The sequence below is a fragment of the Cervus canadensis genome, chromosome 4 (genome assembly GCF_019320065.1).
Source record: "Cervus canadensis isolate Bull #8, Minnesota chromosome 4, ASM1932006v1, whole genome shotgun sequence".
Lineage (NCBI taxonomy): Eukaryota > Metazoa > Chordata > Mammalia > Artiodactyla > Cervidae > Cervus > Cervus canadensis.
Genome location: NC_057389.1, coordinates 101,073,132 through 101,097,208, shown reverse-complemented (window position 1 = coordinate 101,097,208; position 24,077 = coordinate 101,073,132). Strand labels below are relative to the sequence as shown.

Below are 24,077 nucleotides of genomic sequence, written 5' to 3'. Positions count from 1 at the left end.
CCTGCTCTGTGGGGTTATTGACATCCCCCGTATTTGACCCAGGTCATACCATGGGACCACCTGAAGAATTATAAAAGGGCTTAAGTCCAGACCCCACCTAGGCCCAAATGTATCTGTATGAACGCTGTTTTTCCTGACACACAGTGGTATCAGACAACCAGGACTGAGCTCATGGCTCCGTAGAGCCCTGTTCTACAGTGAGTACAGTGAACACAGTGGGCTCAGCTGGTGAAGAATCCACCAGCAATGCAAGAGACCCTGGTTCGATTCCCTGGTTGGGAAGTTCCCCTGAAGAAGGAATTTACCCATTCGGTATTCTTGGTTGGAGAATTCTCATGGACAGAGGAGCTTGGTGGGCTGTAGTCCGTGGGGTTGCAGAGTCAGACACAGCTGAACCGCTGAGTGCAGCGCAGTGAGCAGAGAGCCCGGATGCCAGTGGCTGAGCCGTTGGAGGGCTTCCCTGGCTGGGATCAGGGCCTGTGGCCTCCACACCAGACTGGCTGATAAGCTCCTTGTTCCTTCTCTTAGGTCACCTCCGTGAAGCCCCCTCCCCGCTTATGATACATTCCCCCCAGATGCCACAGTTCCAGAGCCTGACCCACCAGTCGCCACCCCAGCAAAATGTCCAGCCTAAGAAGCAGGTAAAGGGCAGGGCTAGGCATCAGCCCCCAGGGGTGGGGGCGAGCGGGACCAGAGGTGGCTGTCTGCCTCACCGGCTGCCATGCCTGTGCTGTCCCAGGAGCTCCGCGCGGCCTCCGTGGTCCAGCCCCAGCCCCTGGTGGTGGTGAAGGAGGAGAAGATCCACTCACCCATCATCCGCAGTGAGCCCTTCAGCCCCTCACTGCGGCCGGAGCCCCCCAAGCACCCGGAGAGCATCAAGGCCCCCGTCCACTTGCCCCAGCGTGAGTGCCCTCCCCAGCCCCAGCAGAGGTGGAGGGCCTCCGGCCTGCACTGGGCGTGAGCTTTCTGCGGGCCGGTCAGCCGTGCCCTGCTGAGGTGGGCAGGGCCCAGGCCCATGGGCTGTTTGTGTTCCAGGGCCTGAGATGAAGCCTGTGGATGTCGGGAGGCCTGTCATTCGGCCCCCTGAGCAGAATGCACCCCCACCAGGGGCCCCAGACAAGGACAAACAGAAACAGGAGCCGAAGACGCCAGTTGCACCCAAAAAGGTAGGAGTGGTTGGACCCAGGAATGCCCTTCACTCCCACCCCACCCAGGGCACCCAGGGAGGTGCCTTGGTGGGTGCGTCCTCAGACTCTGGGCCTCTCGAGGAGCCCAGGCACAGCAGAGTCCCTCACCAGCCCCGTGGTCTCTCTGCCTCACAGGACCTAAAGATCAAGAACATGGGCTCCTGGGCGAGCCTGGTGCAGAAGCATCCCACCACCCCGTCCTCCACAGCCAAGTCCTCGAGTGACAGCTTTGAGCAGTTCCGCCGTGCCGCCCGGGAGAAGGAGGAGCGTGAGAAGGCCTTGAAGGCGCAGGCCGAGCACGCAGAGAAGGAGAAGGAGCGGCTGCGGCAGGAGCGCATGAGGTGGATGTGGGATCTGGGTGGGGCATGGGGCTCCCTGGGCTCAAAGCCGTCCCCATGTGGACGCTGACCCGGAGCCCTGCCCTGCTCAGGAGCCGGGAAGATGAGGATGCGCTGGAGCAGGCCCGGCGAGCCCATGAGGAGGCGCGGCGGCGCCAGGAGCAGCAGCAGCAGCGCCAGGAGCAGCAGCAGCAGCAGCAACAGGCAGCTGCCGTAGCTGCCGCCGCCGCCCCCCAGGCCCGGAGCTCCCAGCCCCAGTCCATGCTGGACCAGCAGAGAGAGCTGGCCCGGAAGCAGGAGCAGGAGCGAAGGCGCCGGGAAGCGGTGAGCCGGGGGGCTCTGCTGGGCACTGCTGGGAAGAGATCCACCCCTGGGGGAGTTGAGAAAGGGGTCCCTGAGGTCCAGGAGGTGGCAGGGTGCAAGCAGAGAGCCACTGGGCAGGAACTCAGGGCCGAGCTCTCCTTGTTTGCTGTGCTGGCCTCTGGGCCTCCGGGGTGCTCAGGCCTGATTCGGGAAGTGCTGCAGTGTGGGCTTGTGGGGAGAGCGATTGCTGGAGGGAGGGCTGAGGTTCTGGGAGCCACGGCAAGGGCAGGGCACCGAATTTCACTTCCTCCCACCCTCCTCTCTCCTCCAGATGGCAGCTACCATTGACATGAATTTCCAGAGTGATCTGTTGTCAATATTTGAAGAAAATCTTTTCTGAGAGCACCTGGGTGACTTCTGACTTTGATTTCCTGGCAAAACGTTGACTCTCCATAGTGTTAGGGGCAGCAGTGGAGGCAGTAGCAGCGGCGAGGGGGTGTCTCCAGGCCTGGCTCTCCTGCATGCTGTGCCTGGGGAAGGCCTGATGGGCAGCTGAGGATCGCAGAGCCTGTCTGCCTTACAGCCAGCCAGACGTCCTGCCACCCCCACAGGACGTCGGCACAGGGCACGCCTCTCCATGAGCAAGTGCTGGCTAGACCCAAGCCCCGAGTCCCCGCGTGTGGGGCAGAGCCCTTCTCTCTGCCAAATGTCTACACAGTATACACAGGACATCGTTGCTGCCGCCACCGTGACTGGTTTACTGTCCCCAAGAGCGTGACGTTCGTGACGTCCTGCCCGCCGGGAGTCCTTTCCCACACCCCAGCTGCCGCTGCCCACACCCAGGAGACCAGGGCAGGTTTGCAAGAGCTGGAGGTGGCAAGGGCGCTGGCCCACCCCCTTGCTGGCACTGACTTTGCCTTGAACAGACCCCACCCCTCCCTTCCCCTCCCCCCACAAGCCTTTAATTGAGAGCCGCTCTCTGTAAGTGTTCGCTTGTGCAAAAGGGAATAGTGCCGTGGAGGTGTGTGTGTGTCCATGGCAATCTGGAGCGAGGTGACTGTCACACGTGTGTGTGTGGGCCGGCCTCGCCTGGCGAGTGAGGCCACCAACCAAAGTCAGTTCCTTCCCACTTGTGTTTCTGGTTTTGTTTTGTTTTTTTTTTCTATATATATATTTTTTGTTGGATTCTATTTTATTTTTAATTCTCTCTTCTCCTCCAGACACAATGGCACTGCTTATCTCTGAAATGGTGTGATCGTCTCCTCATTGAGCGGCGGCTGCCACCGCGCTGTGGGTAGTGTGTGACCGTGGCTGTACTGTGTAGTGAAACATAGTTGGCATATCTTTGTTTGAAGTTTGTTGGTGACTCCACCAAACTGGTGTAAAAAAAACTCAAAAAAAAAAACAAAACAAAACCCACACACACAAAAAAAAACAAAACATACAAAACACAAAAAAAACTGCCTATATTTTACTCAGTTTCAAACTTTACTAGTCTATTTTTAATTATAAAACCAGAAAACTGCGTTTTCTTATCCTTTTTTCCTCCCCCCGTTTGTTGGCTTCTTCTTTTTATTTTTAACGTAAAATCTGTGTTGTTGTTTTTGTTTTGTTTTGTTTTGTTTTTGAGTTTTTTTTTTTTTTTTCCTTTTTTTTTTAACCAGGAGAGGAAGGGCCATGGGGTGAGGCGGGCGCAAGGGGCCATAGGCCACAGACTGAGGCAGACTCCCTGCCCGGCGCTTGGCCCTACCAACCGGCTGCCCCTTCCTGACTTTTTTTTTTTAATTTTATAATTGGAGCCCTTGGTGAGGTTACGCGTGCCATGAGAACCCACTCTACACCATGACGCTGGCGCCTCAGTGTTGGCCAAACTCTGGAGTCATTGACTGGTGTGACTTTCATACGGTGAATATGCATTTGGTCTGTACTGATCATGGAATAAACACATCTCTCTTTTTTAATGCTGGCGTCTCCCTGATATTTCTTTGTGAACCACCTGTTGTTGCCTAGGCTAGGTCTGCCCACACACACACACACACACATACACCACCTCGGTACAAGAACTACCACCTGGGACCACCTGGCCTGTCCCTGGGCAGGAGCTGCCCCCTCTAGGCTGAAGCTGTAACTGGGAGCCCAGGTATCCCTCCCTGCGGACTCGAAGTTGGTGGTGACATGCTCCAGCAGAACCTGGCCAAACTCCAGACAGTATTCTTCCCCTTTGCCCTTCCTCCATCCTGATCTCCCACTCACCCAAAGGACTTGAGCCACGTCTCCCACCTTGCCTGCCTCAACCGAACTCCTCCTTTCATTTAAGCTCAGGGTTAATCAGATACTTAGATAATGTACATCCCCCCAGATAGGCTCCTCACCCCTACTCCACCCCCAAGCCTGCCGGGTGGACACCCTGCTGGGCCTGCCTGTGCACCCATCTGCACACACATGCCCCAGCCACAGGGCAAGGGCAGTACTCAAGAGCAGCCCCCAGGATGTAGGATGAACGTTTTATCACTTACACGTATGCACAGACACAAAGTGAAACATTTCCAGCACTGTTTATTAACTCACATTCTCTTTTTCAAGCAGAAAGGCCCTGTATCTTGGGTTTGGGATCTGCCAAACGTCCCAACTGATGGTATATCGTAGTTCAGGCATTCAGCCAGAGACCTGCCCCACTTCTGCTCCACACTCCTCCCCACCCTCTTCCCCTCCCACAGCACTTCCTTATAAACAAACCACTGTGCTGGTTCAAGTGTGACTTATATTTTGGTTCCATGGGGTTTCTTCCTTCTCATCCCACTCCCTCATTTTTTGTTCCGTGTTTTGTTTTAGAAACTTCCCCAGGCCAAGTCTGTTTAGCTGGAGAAACGGTTATGTCTGCACCTTCCTTCTAAAGATTTAACTCTGCCATGGCCCTCTCCACACCTCCTTGAAGGGTGTTTCTCTAACTGGGTTGTAATTAGAACTTGGATCTACTATTTAATTTCTCTGGCCATTTCCCAATCCCTCCCACAGTACTAGAAATCTTAGTTCTATACAAGAGTAAGAGGTGTGTACGAGCCCATACTGTACTGTATGCACGGATCGCTTGGCCAATAATTATGTCAGTGAATCTGAGACTTGTATTAAACACTTTAGACATTTGTAGAAGGGAATTCGTAGACTTTTCACTTATATACTAAAAGTTTTTTTTTTTTTTTTGTGCAGTTCTCATTGCAAAAATAAACATTTGTACTGAATATAAAATTATCATCCTGTGACTCCTGCTGTCTTTTTAAGGGTAGAGCTTGGGAATGGGTGTGGGTAGGGGGAATGTAGGAGTCAGTGTTCTGCAACAGCAGAAGAAGGGAGATCCACAAACACCCCCCAGCCATGGCTGGTGTATGCAGCAGCCAGGTTAGAGGCTTCAGGAGGAGGGATTCCTGGATCAAGTGGTTGGAAAATTGATTTGATGGAAAATGTAAGTGAAACCAAAGCCATGATACAGGCTAACTGTGCAAGAAAAGGTGGGTGATAAACGCAAGGTGAACAAATGTTTGTATAATATACGCAATGTAATCATAGGTCTCTGTTGGGCTCTGAGATGAATTGTTTACTGAAACAGAACCACATAAACCATGATTTCCCTTTAAATAGGAACCTATGTGGTAATATCACCAAGAAAAACAAGGAATGGTCCTATCTGAACACTGAATGAGCTTAAGTATAGAAGGAAAAAACTAGGTGTATAAAATGTTTTCCATGAGAAACCAAGAAACTACACTGGTTTGACAGTGGCTGATACACATCCCCACAGTTGCAACGTGCCTGTTCACTTGCCTACACCATCCCCAGCCCTTCTCTACTGGATGCTGTTTTAAAGTTTGCCCTTCCTTCCCTAAATTTGGATTTTTATTACAGATCTACAGCTCTTTCGATTTTATACTGATTGAATCACTACTGCAGTATTTGATTAAAAAAATAAATAGGGACCTATGAACTTAATATGGTCCCAGGACAAGTACAATGTTGAGCAGCTTTGACAATACAAAGGCAAGGTTAACTGGTAGATGTAAGTGAAGATTTGGTGATGATGTTCGGTAGCTAAGCTGTGTCCGACTCTTGTGACCCCAGGACTGTAGCCCACCAGGTTCCTCTGCCCATGGGGTTTTCCAGGCAAGAACACTGGTGTAGGTTGCCTTTTCCTTCTCCAGGGGATCTTACCAACCCAGGGGTCAAACCTGCATCTCCTGCGTTGACAGGTGGATTTTACCACTAAGTCACCACGAAAGCCCTTGTAAGAGAGGATGAGAGGTGACAAAATGCGGTAAAGTTAGAGGAAACCAGTAGGAAAACTAAACAGGGATACGGCTCCTGCAGTGGTGGTGACAATGACGGTCAGTGCCCCAAATTGGTAATCAAAAGATAAAACCACATAAACACATTTAGAGATAGCTATTAATAAATATCGAAAATCATCCCAAAGACTGCCTCTGGTTGGAGGAAGAGGTGGAACCTAAGACTGAGGTTTTTCTCAAGTCCTTGATTGCTGTTGAGTCAGCTGTTAGGCTTCAGGCAAATGACTTAATACTAGAATTTCAAGGTTTTTGGTTTATAATGCAGGAAGGTGATAGTATCTACACTTAATAGGATTATTATCAGGGTTAAATAACGAGTAACTTTGAAATGTTTAGGATCTTGGGAGGAAGATTGCAAAACTGCAGGAGGAAGAAGCTACCCTCCCGGGCTTCTCGTCCAACCCTGCTCTGTTTCCTCTTTTGACCAGAGCCTGAGTGATTCGACCAGTCCGGTTCTCCAGCGCCCGGGCCGGGCCTGCCCTCTAGGCGTTAAGCTCAGGTCTTCTTAGGTCACCACTGGCTGAGTCCCGGTCTCAGCAACTGCGGATTGGCTCCGGGGCTACCTGTAGCCTGCACGTCAATAACCGCTGCTACCCAATCACAGGCGTGCAGGGGCGGGCCAACGGATCCGCTGGACCAACTGGAGCCGGCGCGGGGTCTGCGCCGCTGGACCACCGTTGGAACCAGAGCTTAGTGTAGGTGCTGCTAGGTCTCTCGGAGGCAGACCGAGGGGAGGGTCGCGCGCTCCAGGGAGGGGAGCTCCTGGGAGATGAGCGTAGAGGCAGAAGCTTCCAAGGCCTCCTTGGGCCGCGGCGACAGCCCACGACTCCCTCCTAACCTTCGCCATGGCACTACCTATCCCCCTTCTTCCGCTTCCGGGCCCGCCTGACCCGCCATATTAGGTTCCGACCCCGCCCCTCCCGCCTCATTGGCCCATAACCAGGCCGACTCGCAGCTCATTGGTCCATCCCTCTCACCGAAACCATCCAGACCCTTCCTCGGGCCTTCTCCGCCGAACTTAGGTCCCGCCTTTTCCAGGCTCCATCCTCATTCCCAGCCTCCTAAGCCGCGCCCCTATCCCATATAACGCTCTTAGGCCTAGTTGGGGCCCACCTTTCCAACTAGTAGGCCGCACTTACTCTGCATTGCCCCGCCCCTTTGCCCCAGACCCCACCCATTTCACCCACAGCGCCTCCTGTCTTCTGTTCATGCAGGACCCCAGTCTCCCTCTAGACTTTAGATCCCGATCACCCAGCCAACTCCGGCGTCCTACTAGACCCCTGCCCCTTAAGACTCGCCTAAGCCTTTATAGATCCCTCCCACAGCCCGAGCCTTTAGCATCCCTTCTCCCCAAGGCTCCACCCCAACCACCTGAGTCTGGTCCTCGCAGCCTCCTCCCCCGCACCTCGAGCCTTGCTCCCGGCCACTGTCGCGCCCAGGTGTTTATCTAACACTTAGTTGAATTGTAAGCCATGGCAGTTTCGGTCTGAGCCGCCCAGCTCTTCTCTCGGTGCGTTCGGCAAACCCCGACGATACGGAGGGGCTCCAGACCAAAGGCGGCGGGCTCTCCAGCCCAAATCCCGCCTCGCTGCTGCAGCCCGCGCCCCCCGCCCATACCCCAGACGGCAACGCGGTAGTCCCGGGACGCGGCGACATGCCCGAGCTGGTGGTGACTGCGCTACTGGCGCCCTCGCGCCTCACTCTGAAGCTGCTTCGTGCCTTTATGTGGAGCCTCGTGTTCTCGGCAGCACTGGTGGCTGCAGCTGTCTATGGCTGCATCGCGCTCACGCACGTGATGTGCCGGCCGCGACGCGGCTTTTGCGGGCGCCCCCGGCACACCCCACCGGTCTGCTTGAGCGACCCCACGCTGGGAGAGCACTGCTTCCTGATTCTTAGGGTGAGTATGTTGGGGGTGGGGGCAGGAGGGGGCGTCGTCACCGGGCTTTCGAGGGTCAAGGATCCTGGGAGGCCGGCTCTTGTTGGACCGGTGCGGAGTGGCAAATGGTTGAATCCAAGTCTGAGTACGCATGTGACCTGGGAGAAGGGAGGTGTTCAGGCCCGGGGAAGAGGGGTTTCCCAGGTCTCAGACTGTGCCCTCCCCCAGAGCTCGGGCCTGCGCTTGCACTATGTCTCTGCTGGACGCGGCAAAGGGCCCCTCATGCTGTTTCTGCATGGCTTCCCTGAGAACTGGTATGTTGGAGGCCCAGGGTCCTGAGCCGCACGGGACCGGATGCGGGAGGGGGTGGGGTGGGGCAGGAGATGTGGAGCTTGGACCACTAGAGCGCTGAGGAGGCGGAGACAGGGCTGGGTAAACTGGGAGCCCCTAAGGCAAAGTATATCAGGCCTAGACGGGGTCCTGGAGGACAGGGGTCCACACGGAGATAGATGGAGACAGGAGGCCCTGAAGGGATGGGACGCAGAAATATCCATGTTGAGGCTGCCCAGAATCCAGAGCGCAGCTGACCTGCTGTGGTTCCCCATCCTCCCTTCTGGGAAGTCCTGAGCAGGAAAGTGGGGGTCACCCCAGGGTCCCTGCTGGGCGTCATGCAGAGGTGCTGCCCTGGTACCCTGACTCAGCCTCCCTCCCTGGCCCGCCTAACAGGTTCTCCTGGCGCTACCAGCTCCGGGAGTTTCAGAGCCGCTTCCACGTGGTGGCTGTGGACCTGCGGGGATACGGCTCCTCCGATGCGCCAAAGGATGTGGATTGTTACACCATCGACCTGCTGATGGCAGATATCCAGGATGTCATTCTGGGTCTGGGTAGGGAGGTGCCCCCATCCCAGCCCTGGCCCCCCTCACCCCTGCCTCACCTCTACCTGACATCTGCCTTACACAGTTTCCTCTGACCTCCCCGCCAGGTTATTCCAAGTGTGTCCTCGTGGGCCATGACTGGGGTGCACTCCTAGCCTGGAATTTCTCCATCTACTACCCATCCCTGGTGGAGCGAATGGTAGTGGTCAGTGCTGCCCCCATGTCAGTGTACCAAGGTGTGTTGGGGAGTCCTGGATGCTGGAGTGTGCTTGTGTGAAGGGGTGTGTATGTCTGTGTCAGCACCTCTCTGTCCATCTCCCGGGGCTGGGGGCACAGCGGTAAACCTGGGTTCCTTCCCCCATGGTGCTCGCAATCTATAATCTGTGACAGTACACCTAGGAGTAATCCACATTTTTGTGAGCAGTTGCAGGTTGCAATTGCTTTTTCCCCCAAGATCTACTATTTATTTATTTTATTTTTGGCTGTGCTGGGTCTTCGTTGCTGCACGTGGGCTTTCTCTAGTTGCGATGGGCAAGGACTACTCTTTGTTGCGTTTCACAGGCTTCTCATTGTGGTGGCTTCTCCTGTTGCAGAGCATGGGTTCTAGGTGTGTGGGCTTCAGTAGTTGTGACATGTGGGCTCAGTAGTTGTGGCTCCCAGGCTCTGGAGCACAGTCCCAATAGTTGTGGTACTTGGGCTTTGTTACTCCACAGCATGTGAGATTTTCCCAGATCAGGGATTGAACCCATTTCCCCTGCATTGCAGGGTGCCTTCTCAACCACTGGACCGCCCAAAAAGGCCCTACAATTGCTTTGACAAGGAACCTGCATAGAGTAACCTACAAAAGCCTCCTGGGCTTATGAAAATGTTATTATCCCATGGTCCAGTTGGGGAAACAGAAGCAACTACAATAACATTTGAGGTGTCATTTCTCTGGCCACCTAGTGTCCATCACATCACCTAATTTTAAATCCCAGAATTGTAGTCAGAGCTGTATTATCTCTCACTCTTTTTTTTGTTGTTTCTTATCTGTCTCTGTCTCCAGCTTCCTGAGGGCATGAGAGTTTTGTCTGTTCCATTCACTGCTATATCTTCAGAGTCTAGAACAAGGCCAGTGGGTGGTCAATAAATGTTTGCTGAATGAGGCAGGAGAAACGCATTCAGACATGGCAGGGGGAGTATGCCAGTGGCTCAGGGAGCTCCCGGGGACTGTGGAGGAAAGTGCCCCCATTCTGTGGGTACAGCGACCACTTAGGAGAGAGACAAGCTGGTGCCCTGGCCAAGAGGACCACTGAGTGTCCCCACAGGCTCAGGCAGGCAGCTGTGATATTCCTGAGTGTTGGCATATCTGTGTGCATGATCTGGGTATGTGTCAAGTGCAGAGGTGTGGGGCCCGCAGAAACCCAGGCCTCACCGCTGCCTTCCTCTCCCCACCCTAGACTACTCTTTGCACCACATCGGCCAGTTCTTCCGTTCCAACTACATTTTCCTGTTCCAGCTTCCCTGGCTGCCTGAGAAGCTGCTATCCATGTCTGACTTCCAGGTGCAGTAGGGTGAAGGCCCAGGGCTGGGTGGAGGGTCATGGGTTGGGACTGAAGCCGGCGTCCTGTTGTGTGCCCAGATCCTTAAGACCACCCTCACCCACCGAAAGAGGGGCATCCCACAGTTGACCCCCAGTGAACTTGAAGCCTTCCTTTATGACTTCTCACAGCCTGGTGGCCTCACTGGGCCCCTCAACTACTATCGAAACATCTTCAGGTGAGGACCCAGGTCCTGATAAGCTCAGGAGAGTTGTGGGCGTGGGGCTAGGAGTGGGGCAGCCATCCTTCTGCCTGTCTGTCTGTCTTGATCACAGGACCTTCCCCCTGGAGCCCCAGGAGCTGGCCACACCCACACTGCTGCTATGGGGGGAGAAGGACCCGTATTTTGAGCAAGGGCTGGTAGAGGCCATCAGCAGCCGTTTTGTGCCAGGCCGGCTCGAAGCCCACATCCTGCCAGGCACGGGGCACTGGATCCCCCAGACCAATCCTGTGGAAATGCACCAATATATGTGGGCCTTCTTGCAAGACCTGTTGGACTGATGGCCCTAGCTCACTGGCCTGCATGCACCCAGGAGTTCTCACACTGGCTTGCATGCTCCCAGGTTGTATATATACGGATGGACTCTTGATGCACATGGATGAAACTCCTAGACTGCACACAAGTGCTTCTGTGGTTACCCTCAGCCGCACCACCCTCATATGCTCCCATACCGGCAGGCATGTGTGCACGTGTGAGCAAGCACTTTGACCCCAGGGAACCAGGTATGCCTCTCTGTGGAGCTAGATACTGAGTGTCCTACTTCTCCTGTCCATGAGACCCCACCCATCTTGCCAAAGTCAAAGCCCAGAGCTGCGTTGACCATGAACTATGACCTTTCTGTCCCTGGCTTCCACCGCCAGTCTGGAGTCCTCAGCTAAATGCTGCTCTGTCCAATACAGTACTTGTAGCCACGTCTGGCTACTTCCATTTAAATGCAAGTTAATTAAAATTAAATACGATGAAAAATTCAGTTCCTCACTCACACTAGCCATATTGTGAGCCCGTCAAGGGCTCAGTTGAAGCAACATAGAACATTCTAATGGGCAGTGCTGATGAGCTTGTTCCTAGCTTACGAACAGGGGGCCTCCATGCCTGGCTTCTGACACCTCACTGAGGAAGGACCCTCACAGGCAGGTAGGTGGAGGTCTGGACTCCTCTCCAGCCAGGCCCTGGGTAAATGCCCATGATCTCCCTCCCGGTCATGACTCCTGGCCTTGTGAGGTCAAATTCTCCCGCCCCAGCCTGGGAAAGATCCCTGGGATCTCTGTCTCAGATCTATGGGAAAACAGCTCTTGGCTCTGTTAGGATAAGTGAGATTGTGGACTCAGCACAGGAAGGGAACCAGCTCCCTGAATAGCCATCTGGGGTGTCAGGCCTGCCTCCCCAGTTCCTGGATTCTCCTGCTCCAAATTAACCAGAGTTTCTGGGGACTCCTGGCTCCAGCCTCCGAGTGAAGGTCATACACGTCGAAGGTGAACCATCCAGCCCCAGGATGGTCACAGCATTAACTTTTATCTTCCTAGCCTTGTCCTGGCCTCTGGGAGCACTGTCATGACTGGCAGCAGTGTGGTGACTCAGTCTGAGGGTCTCAGAAATATTACCTTTCTCTTACCTCTGGGGGCTTCTCTAGTGGCTTAGATGGTAAAGAATCTGCCTGCGATGCAGGAGACCCGGATTTGATCCCTGGTTGGGGAAGAGCCCCTGGAGAAGGGTATGGCAACCCACTCCAGTGTTTTTGCCTGGAGAATCCCCTGGACAGAGAGCCTGGTGGGTTACAGTCTGGGGTCACAAAGAGTTGGACATGACTGAGCAACTAACACATTTTACTTTTTCACTTTTATCTCTGGGATGGGCCTGCCTAGCCAAAGCCTGCCTGCCAGTTACCCCAGTCTGTCTTCCTTTGTCCCCTGCATAAAAATCCTTTAACTCATAGTATGTGTCAGGAGCTGTTCTAGGCCCTGAGGATAGAGTGGATTCAAGGACACAGGCCCCATTCTGGAGTTAACAGAGAAGAGGCAGAAAGAGCAACGCGGGTGTGTGACTGGTCCCAGGAAAGGTTTTCGTTTCAGTGGAAAGCAGTAACAGGAAGGTCAGAGGCTGGGATAAGCTTGGGCTACTGGAGTAGCAGTGTGGAGATTAGTGCCTGCTAGGGTAGAGCGAGGGGGCAGGCGCGCGCGAGGAAGAAGAGGCCACAGCCAGACCGCCAGGGGCTTCAAAGAGTTCGGATCTGATTCTCAAGGGGAGCCAGAGAGGGTTTTCAGCAGGGGAGGGACATGGTTTGCATTTTGAGAAGCACCCTGTGGCGGCTGAACTTCCCACGCAAGAGTGAGAGCAAGGAGATAGGTCCAGAGCTGCGCACAGCCTCAGAACCAGATGGTCTGTTAGCCCCGATCTGAGCCAGGACCCCCAGACGCCACCCATCCCGCCTCCCCGCCTCTACTCTTCCTCGCTGTAGTTCCCCTCTGGGGCCAGGAAGATGGACGAGAGGAAGGGGGAGCCAGGGACCTCAGCTTGGAGCTAAGGTTTAGGACGAGGAAGCCTGTGTGCAGGATGAAGATGGTGTGTCGCGGGGGCGGGGTGGGGGGGTCGGGCAGGGCTGGCGGTAGGTCTGGTGACCGTTGCTAGGGTGACGGGGAAAGGGCTGATGGTTAACCGGAACGGGTCGAGGTTGTCTGGGTGACCGGAGGGGCCCAGGAGAAGGCTGACGAGAGGCCTGGAACAGTTGCCGGGGCGACGGGGTCCGCTGACGGTTGCCAGGGTAACGAGAAGGCGCCGTCTTACGCCTCCGCGACTGCTGGCGGGCGAAAGGCGGTGTGGTGGGGAGAGGGGAGAGGTGATCGCGTTGATTGGGCAGAGTCCTGACAAGTGAGCCAATAGCAACTAGAGGCTTGGCCAAAACCCGCCTCTCTCAGCCTGAGCCAATCCGGGAGCGTCTTTCTTAGAGCTGAGGAGGAGCCCACACCCAGAGGTTTAGGACTCTGGCTGAGTCCCCTCCCAGACCCCGCGTCTCCCTCTTCCTGCTCTGGGCTCCCGGCTCCAGATCACCTTCCATCATGTTTACTCACGTATCATTTGCTCACCCACTCATGTACATGTCCTTGCTACCAACCGTAATCCATGGCTCCGCACCACTGGGCGGACAGGGGAGATAAAGCCGGGCAGACTCTCCCAGCCCTATGTGGTCAGGCCCGAGTGGAATGAGGGCCTAGGGGCGAGGGGATGGGACGGGCACCTACCTGGAGGAGGCGGCCTTAGAGCTGAATCCTGCTAGAATGTGCTACAGTCCACGGAAACCTCCTGTGCACAGGCCATTTAGCATTTCTGTGGGACTGGGAGGAACGTTTGGGATGGGAAGACGTGGGAATGCAAAATGCTTCCACACGAGGCCAGGAGCCACACCGGGCCCACAGGGAAGTGTCCCGGACAGATCTGCATGTCTGGAATATTGGGGGCTGGTAAGGGGGCAGGACCAGAGGGGGCCCACTGAAGGTGGGGAAGCCTGGAAGGAGAATGGGTGTGGTCCAGGCAATAGAGGATGAAGTCCGAGCATTTGAAGGAGGAGTAGAATCCCAGGGAAGACCAGAAGCAGGTTTGGGGCATATTCAACCTGAGGGAGCAGGACCCCTGAGGCAGGAACCTGGAAGCATCTAATAGGTTAAAGATAAAGATAATCCAGCAAGCATCCGTGTTTGGTGAGGCAAAAGGGCATTGAAGCTGGGAGAGAGAAGGAAGCCTCCCCAGAACAGAGTGGAGAACAAACAAGGCTTGGGAGCCCCCAGCATCTAAGAGACAGGCAGAGGAGGAGGGGTTAGGCTTAGGCAGCAGAGGAAGTAGGCAAGGCTGATGCCCCAGAAATGGCGGGGGAGAGGTCAAGTAAGAGAGGCATACACAGCCCACGGTGTCAAAAGCCGTTGAGAGAGTTGGAGGATTGAGCCATGCAGATTGTGAGGGAGGAAACCTGAGAGTTCAGGCTGAGGACAGTGGACTTGGATGCTATGAGTGCAGTTAAGTGGAGATGGGAGGGAAGAGTGGGGACCCCAGTCGGGAGCCTGGAGGGAACAACTAGCATTCAAATGGGGCAGTTTGAGACAGGTTTGCTATAGGGACCATATGCAGTGGGCAGGGTTTGGGGAAACCAACAGGGGTTTAGTGCAGCAAACCCCAGTGAGCACCCCTGAAGAACCATGACCACCTCCGGATCCCCCTGCCTGGGAACGGGGAAGGAAAGATGTTAGCAGAGCCCAGAGAGAGGTTTGTGTGTTGTTTGTTGTTCAGCCGCTCAGTCATGTCTGACTATTTGCGACCCCATGGACTGCAGCACATCTGGCTCTCTGTTCTTCACTATCTCCTGGTGTTTGCTCAGATTCATGTCCATTGCGTTGGTGATGCTATCTAACCACCTCATCCTCTGTTGCCCCCTTGTTTCCCAGGGGACAGGGTCTTTCCCAGTATCAGGGTCTTTTCCACTGAGTCGGCTTTTCACATCAGGTGGCCAAAGTACTGGAGATTCAGCTTCAGCATCAGTCCTTCCAATGAATATTCAGGATTGATTTCCTTTAGGACTGACTGGTTTGATCTCCTTGCTGCCCAAGGGACTCTCAAGACTGTTCTCCACACCACAGTTCAAAAGCATCAATACTTCGGCACTCAGCCGTCCTTATGGACCAATTCTCACATCCATACATGACTACTGGAAAAACCATAGCTTTGACTATACAGACTTCTGTTGGCCAAATGATGTCTTTGCTCTTCAATACCCTGGATTGTATGGACAGGACCTTTGGTCAAGCGACACAGTCAGCTGAAATGGTGACCCTACCAGGAAAGATACAGGCGAATTAATATCCTGTTTTCTCCTGCTCCCTCCCCCTACCCCCTGCCCCACCGCTTCATCTTCTGCCAGTGCCTCCTATTGGCCAAACCCACGTGGAAGCCAGAGGACAAGGATGTCCATTGATAGTCTGTAGAGGTCAGCCTCTTGGGGCGCAGAGCATAGTGGAGAAGGCAAAGAATGGACCAAGAAGTGGGGAGAGATGCAGGGGAGAGAGGCAAGAGCTCGGGGAAGGGGTGTGCGTGTGAAATGAGCGTTTGCTGCAGGTTTCACTTTATCACAGAATCCCCGGTGGCTCAGATGGTAAAGAATCTGCCTTCAATGATGAGACTCGGGAGATGCGGGTTTGACCCCTGGGTCAGGAAGATCCCCTGGAGTAGGAAATGGCAACCCACTCTAGAATCCTTGCCTGGAGAATCCCATGAACAAAGTAGCCTGGTGGGCTACAGTCCATAGGGTCTCAAGGATTTGGGTATGACTGAGCAACTAACACTAACACTTCACTTTGTCACAGAAGAGACCTCAGCCTATGGCCAAGGAAAGAGGTAATGAAAAGCCAAGGGGGGGAGGCGATGCTCCCCTTCTCTGAAGCAAGAGGAAAGGTGCGTGGGTAGGGGACAAGTGCCACATCTGCAGGAAAGAAGGAAGAGAAGTTTCAGGAGCTGGGACGGCAAGGAAATAATAAAGGGTGTCAGAGTGTCTTGAGCTTCCCAGGTGGCGCTAGTGGTAAAGAACCTGCTTGTCAATGTAGGTTACCCAATCCTGGGTAAGGCCATGGGCAAGGAAGGTTGGAGTGGTCTGACCACACAGCCCATGAGGCCAAGACATCCACTGGGATGTCTGCCCAGTGGAGGGTCTTAAGGCAGGGAAACCACTGCCTGCCCATCCCCCACCAAGGGTGGGAGTATGGCTTCCCTTCTTCCCCTGCCCAGAGCTGTTGAGCCAGTAGGTGCTTGATGGAAGTGAGTTTCTTTCTTTTCACTCCCTTTTCTTCCACCTGAAGCCCTCACACCCACTCCTCCTTCAGGAGGCCCCATCAGCCCCCATCCCTCCCTCTGACTGAGCCCTGGTCTAACTGAGGCCAGACATGTCCATATCCAGACAGGGACATCTTCTGGACTGGCTTCAAGCAGGACCCAGCTCCTGGATCCTGCTGTTCCCCTGACACGTGCTGGGTGTATCCATTCACTCATCTGACCGTTATTTCACCTACTGTGTGCCAGGCTCTAGACTAGACATCGGGGATTCAGCAGTGAGCAAGACAGAGGCCCACAGAGCTCAGAATGCTGGGGGGGCCAGGCAGGATCACATGGAAGGGTCAGCGTGGAACTGAGAGGGGCCGTGGGAGCCAGCAGAGTCCATGGAAACTGCAGGGAAGGATCCCTGGGAGAAGTGGCAGTGTCGGGACCTCCCTGGTGATCCAGCAGTTAAGACTCCGTGCTCCCAATGCAGGGATTCAATCCCTGGTCAGGGAACTAGATCCTTTATGATGCAACTGAAGATCCCACATGCAGAAATGAAGATGCCACCTGACGCAACCAAGACCCAGCACAGCCAAATAAAAAAATTAAAAAAGAAAGAAGTGGCGGTGTTATCGTTTCCAACCTTGATCAGGTCAGCTTCCCTCGGCCGAACCCCACCAGTGGTGTCCACTGTGCTTTTCATTTAAACCCAGATCTTTGGCCCCTTGGAACTCGGCCCCCCTCAGTTTCCGTGAGCGCCTACCCCTTGCTCACTCTGCACCCAGCACCCTGGCCTCCTTGCTGTTCCTCTCATCCACCCACCCCTTTCTCCTCTGGGCCTTTGCACTTGCTTTCCCTTCCACTTGGAACATGCTACCAGACTGTTTGCCTCTCTGGCCTGTTCTCCTCCTTTCAGATCACAGTTCTTTTTAGATCCAACCAGTCCATCCTAAAGGAAATCAACCCTGAATATTCATTGTAGGGACTAATGCTGAAGCTGAAGCTCCAATGCTTAGGCCACCTGACGCGAAGAGCCAACTCGTTGGGAAAGACCCTGATGCTGGGAAAGATTGAGGGCAGGAGAATGGGACAATAGAGGACGAGATGGTTGGATGGCATCACCAACTCAGTGAGTTTGAACAAACTCCAGGAAATGGTGAAAGACAGGGAAGCCTGGTACGCTGCAGTCCATAGGGTCGCAGAGTTGGACACGACTGAGCAACTGAGCATAACATAAATATATTTATTTATTCATTTATTTTTTTGGCCTCACTGCAAGACAAATGGGATCTTAGTTCCCTGACCAGGGATGGAATCCACACCCCCTGCAGTGGAAGCACAGTATCTTTACCACTGGACTGCCAGGGAAGTCCCAAAATATATTTATTTGACTGGTCTTAGTCACGGTACATAGGATCTTTGATCTTCATTGTGGCATTCGAACTCTTAGTTGTGGCCTGCAAACTCTTCAGCTGTGGCATGTGGGATCTATTAATAATTCCCTGATCAGCGATGGAATCCAGGCCCCCTGCATTGGGAGCTTGGGCCAAGGACCAATAGACTAAGGCAGTGGTCCAGTGGACCAAGGTCTAATGGACCAAGGCAGTGGTCAGGATCGCCGGCCAGGTCTGCAGCCCACAACCCCTGGGGTCCATCCCTCCCCCTCGTTGCCCAGGCCCCATAACCCAGCGGCCCTCGCTCCTGCTGGTTCTTGTTGGGCTCCCATGGCCTGGGTGTAAGGGCGCAACCCCAGTTTTCATGTGCAGGGGACGGGACTGTGGTCCCAAGAGGATAAGCGAAGGGCACATTCTCAGGTTCCCGGTCAGGTCCAGTTAGCCACTGGACCACAAGCGAAGTCCCATGTCTTAGTTCTAATGTTCCCTTGTCAGGGACACCTATCTCGATCCCCTACACTGAAATCTCTTCTTCATCTTTCATGTCCCTTTCTAGCATGATTTGTTTGCCTCCTTGTTTCCTATCAGGGCAGGAACCTGCTCGGCCTTCATCACCTCTACCTGTAATAGGGTCAGGCACGACGTAGCTGCTCACTGTGTGTTTGTCAAATGACCGAATGAAGGTGGGGAGAGCTGGAGGGCCAGAGTGAGCGGTCAGATGAAAGGAGCCTCCCAAGTTTGGGAAAGGTGTCCCAGGCAGTGGGTACAGCCACTGTGAAAACTGGAAAGGCTGCGGGCTTCCCTGGTGAATCCATGGTAAAGAATCCACCTGCTAATGCAACAGATGGATTCCATCCCTGGTCCCAAAAGATCTCATGTGCCACTGGGCCACTAAGCCTGTGTCCCACAACTATACAGCCTGTGCCCCAGAGCCCGGGAGCCACGACGACTAAGCACACATGCCACGACAGCTGAAGCCCGAGTGCCCTAGAGCCCGGGCTCCGCAACAAGAGAAGCCATTGCAGCGAGAAGCCGGCACATTGCAATTAGAGAAAAGCCCGCGCAGCAGCGAAGACCCAGCACACAGCCAACAAAAAGCTGGGACGGCTGGGAAACGGGGACGGGAAGCTGGTGAGGAAGATATCGCTCTGGGCAACGGGAAGCCATGAAGGGTTTGAGCATGAGAGCGCTCCAGGGAGGCAGTGGTCAGGATCGCCGGCCGGGTCTGCAGCCCACAACCCCTGGGGTCCATCCCTCCGCCCCGTTGCCCAGGCCCCATAACCCAGCGGCCCTCGCTCCTGCTGGTTCTTGTTGGGCTCCCATGGCCTGGGTGTAAGGGCCCAGCCCCAGTTTTCATGTGCAGGGGACGGGACTGTGGTCCCAAGAGGATAAGCGAAGGGCACATTCTCAGGTTCCCGGTCAGCGGGCCTGGGCCCAGCAGCTGTGTCTTGGCCTGGCCCCAGGTCCTGCATCCCTGGGGACTGAGCTCATTGAGGAGAAATGCAGTCCCTGGCCAAGGCAACCAGCAGGGGCAAGGGAGAGGGGAGATGGCGCAAACCCACCCCTACCCCCACCGTGTTGGGAACTGGGTGTCTGCCTGCTGCAAAGCCATGGGAATAATTGCTCTGACTGTCCTGACCCCCAAGGATCTGGACACCTTGGGCCATTCCTGCCACTGTGACTGGAGGGCAGCCGAAGACTGGAGCGGGGACCCTCACTTTCTGCCTTGCCGAGTGGGTGTCCTCAGAATTTGGGGGCTTCAGAAAGGGACGGACAGGGCTTCCCTGGTGGCTCAGTGGTTAAGAATCCTCCTTGCAAGGCAGGCGATGCTGGTTCGGTCCCTGGTCTGGAAAGATCCCACATGCCGCAGGGCAGCTAAGCCTGTGCCCCACGACTGAGCCTGAGCTCTAGAGTCCATGAGCCGCCATTACTGAGCCTGTGTGCTGAAACTGCTGAAGCCTGCACGCTGTAAAGCCCGTGCTCCACAGCGAGAGACGCCACCGCAACGAGAAGCCTGAACACCTCAACTAGAGAAAGCCTGTGTGCATAAGCGCAGCCAAAAAGAAAGTAAATTCATAATTGGAGGGGGAAAAAAGAGACGGGTGCATAGTAGGGGCTCTGCAAATGTATCTTCTTGTCCTCACTCCCCTCGTTCTGTACTCAGCCTGTGTTTTCATCATTACTGCTTCCTCTCTGTCTCTGTCTGCCGCAGACCAGGGGCCATTGGATCAACAGAGTAGCGGACTTTGGACTTCCTGCCTAGCAAAATGTGTATCCAGGTTCTTGGTTGCTCCTTGTGATGGGGAGCTCAGCACCCATTAGAGCATCTATTCCAGCAGAAAATCCTTTCTCAGAGGGATCAGGGGAGGCACTAACCCCACTCCTGAAGTCTCTGCCTTTGTCCCCTGGGCCACTTGACCCTTTTCAGGACCCCCAGGTCCCTAGAAGTTATTGAAGAGAGTCGTCTGGGCCCCTAGTGGTGGCTCCTTTGGACTGAACCTGCCAACTCCTTCAGCCAGTTCCCTCCCATGTTGCCCCCTCAGTGCCCACCTCATGCTGTGTGATGTCTGGCCACTGGTGAGCCCCCATTATAGGAGAGGGGAGAAAGAGCAGGATACAGACACCCCCAGCCCCTTGTGGACAAGGCCAAGTGGTAGGGTGAGAGGGTGCTAGGAGAGCCAGGGGTGGGGAGCAGAGAGGACTTCCTGGAGCTGAAATCTTAAAGAATAGGAATTTACCAGGTACAGGAGTGGAGGTGGATAGGCACGCTAGAAGGAGGGACCTGCGCGCGCAAAGCCATGGCATGTGCAGGAAACAGTACAGCATTCCCTATAGCTGGAAGGAAATGCATTTTAAAAATTTTATTTATTTATGTACTTTGGCTGCACCGCGCAGCTTGTAGGATCTCAGTTCCTTAACCAGGGACTGAACCCAGGACCACAGAAGTGAAAGCCTGGGATTCTAAGCCCTAGGCCACCAGGGAACTCCCAGGAAATACATTTATTTATCTTTATTTTTGGCTGTGCTGGGTCTTCATCACTGTGTCTTGGCTTCCTCTGGTTGCAGCTAGCGGGAACTACTCCATCATGATGCACGGACTTCTCATTGTGGTGACTTCTCTTGTTTCGGAGCACAGACTCTAGAGCTTTAATAGTTGCAGCACATGGGCTTAGCTGCCCTGTGGCATGTAGAATCTTCTGGGACCAGAGATCAAACTGGTGTCCCCTGAATTGCAAGGCAGATTCTTAACCACTGGACCATCAGGGAGGCCCCAGGAAATGCATTTTTAAAAAAACACATCTGCTGTGAGTTCCTGTGTGGGGAGGAAGCAAAAGGGTCCTTCTAACTAGCCGGATGTCCAGGCAGAAAGAAGAACCTGAGCAGAGGCCGTGAGAGTGCAGAGCCTGCTGGGTGACTCAGTGTGATGATGAAGAGAACAGGAGGGGCTGGGGAGCGTCTGAAGGCTCTGAAAGCAGGGCTGAGGGGCCGGGATTTCCTCCTGGGGTGACAAGTATGAGAAGGACTTAAGCTGAGCCTTCCCCCATCCCCATGGGCCCCTTGACTCAGCACCCTTACGGTGAGTCAGCTGTGCCCCTTCTGATTATGCAACTTTTGTCTTTTTCTCTGCCCAGTCCCCACCCCCACTCTCAACCCCTCCCTCTCATTCCATGTGGCCTGGAGTCACTGGGATCAAATCTCAGCTCTTCCTCTAGAAAGCCTCCAGCAAATCATCATAAGATGGGCAGAGACCCAACCCCATGAGGGCTGACCCAGTAAGATGGGTGAATAGCTCCCCTCCCAGATGGAGGTTGCACTCATAAGTTGAGAGGCTGGGATACCCTCAGTTCCTGTCCCCTGGTGCTCGACTCTCTGCCACCCTCAGCAGGGCTGGGGATCATCTCCTGTGCTGGACCCTGGTCAGTTGTTCAACTTTCACCCCTGGCTTTTCATTCTTCTTTCTCTCTAATGGTACTTCTCCACCTCTTCCTCTTCCAGTATTTTAATATCATCCAAGGGGACTTCCACAGTGGTACAGTGGATAGGAGCCCACCTGCCAAGGCAGGGGACATACATTTGATCCCTGGTCTGGGAAAATTCCACATGCCACGGAGCAACTAGGCCCAAGAGCTGCAACTACTGAGCCCACGTGCTGCAATTACTGAAGCCCAGGCACCTAGAGGCCATGCTCTGCAACAAGAGAAGCCACCACAAGGAGAAGCCCGCACACCGCAACGAAGAGTAGCCCCCGCTTGCTGCAACTAGAGAGAGCCCTCATGCAGCAACGAAAACTCAGCGCAGCCAAAAATAAATAATTATAAAAATCATCCCAGGTAAACAGATGAACGGTTCAGTAAAACGTGGTGTAGCCATTCAATGGGGTGTTGTGCCTGCGTGCTAAGTCGCTTCAGTCGTGTCTGACTCTTCGCAACCCTTCGGACCATAGCCCACCAGGCTCCTCCGTCCATGGGACTCTCCAGGCAAGAATACTGGAGTGGGTTGCCATTCCCTTCTCCAGGGGGTCTTCCCAACCCAGGGATGGAACCCGCATTTCTTACGTCTCCAACGGGATGCTACTCAGCCATAAAAAGGAATGAAGAACTGACACATGCTACAATATGGATGAACCTCTGAAACACACCCAGTGAAAAAAGTCAGACATAAAAGACCACACATTGTTTGATTCCATAGATGTGAAACGTCCAGAACAAGGTAAATCCATGGAGACGGAAACACATTAATGGCTGCCAGGGACAGATGAGGAGTGACTGCTGGGGACAAAGTTTTCTTTAGGGTTGATGAAAGCGTGATAAGACTAGGTAGAGGTGGTGGTTGCACTAAATGCCACTGAACTGTACACTTTGAAATGGTAATAATTTTATGTAAGGAAATTGTATCTCAATTTTTAAAAAAATCATCAGAGGCAATCACCAATAAATGCCCCAAACAGTGGTGAAAGTTTGACAGGCATCAGGATAGTCACACAGTCTCAATATATCTCCCCACATGATATTGATATTTACTCATTACAAGAGGGGATGGGAAGAGAATGGTACATTTACAGTAGAGAAACTGGACCAGCTTCATTCAAGCGATCAAAATCTAACAAGACCAGTGTTGGGGACCCATATCAGGTACCTCCATTTTTTTTTTCTTTTTTTTGTTAAATAATATGGAACGCTTCACGAATTTGCGTGTCATCCTTGCGCAGGGGCCATGCAAATCTTCTCTGTATCGTTCCAATTTTAGTATATGTGCTGCCGAAGCGAGCACCAGGTACCTCCTTGATACAACCCATGGAAGAGTACCAGCATCGCTTCCGCAGTTCTTGCCAAAGATACAGAGCCTGTACCTGGTCACGAGGAAACTGCAGCCCAGTTCACTAAGGGATGTTCTGTGAAACAAATGACCTTGACTATCCAAAAATATCAACATCATGACAGACAAAGAAAGGCTAAGGAACTGATACAGATTAAAGGACATGAAGAAACATAACCATTAAATGGAACACATGGTCAGAGATTAGATCCTGGACCAGCAAAGAAACATGCTACAGAGGATATTACTGGGGAAACCAAAAACTGTCCATATGGTGAAAACTGTCGTGTATGTATGTATAAGAGAATGCCCTCAATCTTAGGAAACACACAGTGATGATTTTGGGGGCAAAGGAACATCATATCTACATCTTGCTTTCAAATACATGTACATGCTAAGTCGCTTCAGTTGTGTCTGACATTTGTGACCCCATGGACTGTAGCCCACCAGGCTCCTCTGTCCATGGGATTCTCCAGGCAAGAAGACTGGAGTGGGTTGCTATGCCCTTGTCCAGGGGATCTTCCTGACCCAGGGATGAAACTGCATCTCTTATGTCTCCTGCACTTGGCAGGTGGGTTCTTTACCACCCATCTGGGAAGCCCTGCTCTCAAATACATATAATTTATTACATATTATATATAATTTAAAATTATATATAATTTCTTCAAAACTATGGTTTTTCCAGTAGTCATGTACAGATGTGAGAGTTGGACCATAAAGAAGGCTGAGCACTGCTTTCCAATTTTGGTGCTGGAGAAGATTCTTGAGAGTCCCTTGGACAGCAAGGAGATCAAACCAGTCAATCCTAAAGGAAATCAACCCTGAATAATCATTGGAAGGATGGATGCTGGGATGCTGAAGCGCCAATACTTTGGCCACCTGACGCGAAGAGCCAACTCTTTTTCAATACTTTGAAAAAGACCCTGATGCTGGGAAAGACTGAAGTTTGCAGAAGGAGAAGGGAGTGACAGAGGATAAGATGGTTGGATGGCATCGCAGACTCAATGGACATGAGTCTGAGCAAACCCCAGGAGACAGTGAAGGACAGGGGAGCCAGCTGTGCTGCACTCCAGGGGG

General features: G+C 53.6%; 2 protein-coding genes and 1 non-coding gene across 3 annotated transcripts in view; 2 read left to right on the top strand and 1 right to left on the bottom strand.

Moving 5' to 3' along the window:
* Positions 1-3,789, top strand: part of BRD4 (bromodomain containing 4) — an 86,317-nt gene extending 82,528 nt beyond the window's left edge. The window contains exons 15-20 of the mRNA XM_043467127.1: positions 529-641; positions 740-902; positions 1,036-1,166; positions 1,323-1,528; positions 1,618-1,849; positions 2,160-3,789. Of these exons, the coding sequence (XP_043323062.1) occupies positions 529-641; positions 740-902; positions 1,036-1,166; positions 1,323-1,528; positions 1,618-1,849; positions 2,160-2,228 (914 nt within the window). The 3' untranslated portion in view covers positions 2,229-3,789. The remainder of the gene's footprint in view (positions 1-528; positions 642-739; positions 903-1,035; positions 1,167-1,322; positions 1,529-1,617; positions 1,850-2,159) is intronic.
* A 2,995-nt stretch (positions 3,790-6,784) lies between these two features.
* Positions 6,785-11,463, top strand: EPHX3 (epoxide hydrolase 3). Its single transcript, XM_043467126.1, has 8 exons — positions 6,785-6,860; positions 7,788-8,062; positions 8,270-8,355; positions 8,768-8,925; positions 9,024-9,152; positions 10,356-10,459; positions 10,538-10,674; positions 10,772-11,463. The coding sequence occupies exons 2-8, from the start codon at positions 7,820-7,822 to the stop codon at positions 10,995-10,997; spliced, it is 1,083 nt and encodes a 360-aa protein (XP_043323061.1). The 5' UTR covers positions 6,785-6,860; positions 7,788-7,819; the 3' UTR covers positions 10,998-11,463.
* An 11,385-nt stretch (positions 11,464-22,848) lies between these two features.
* On the bottom strand, positions 22,849-22,955 carry LOC122441059. The gene has a single exon (XR_006269204.1). It is a non-coding gene; the product is annotated as a U6 spliceosomal RNA (small nuclear RNA).
* Positions 22,956-24,077: the final 1,122 nt, after the last annotated feature.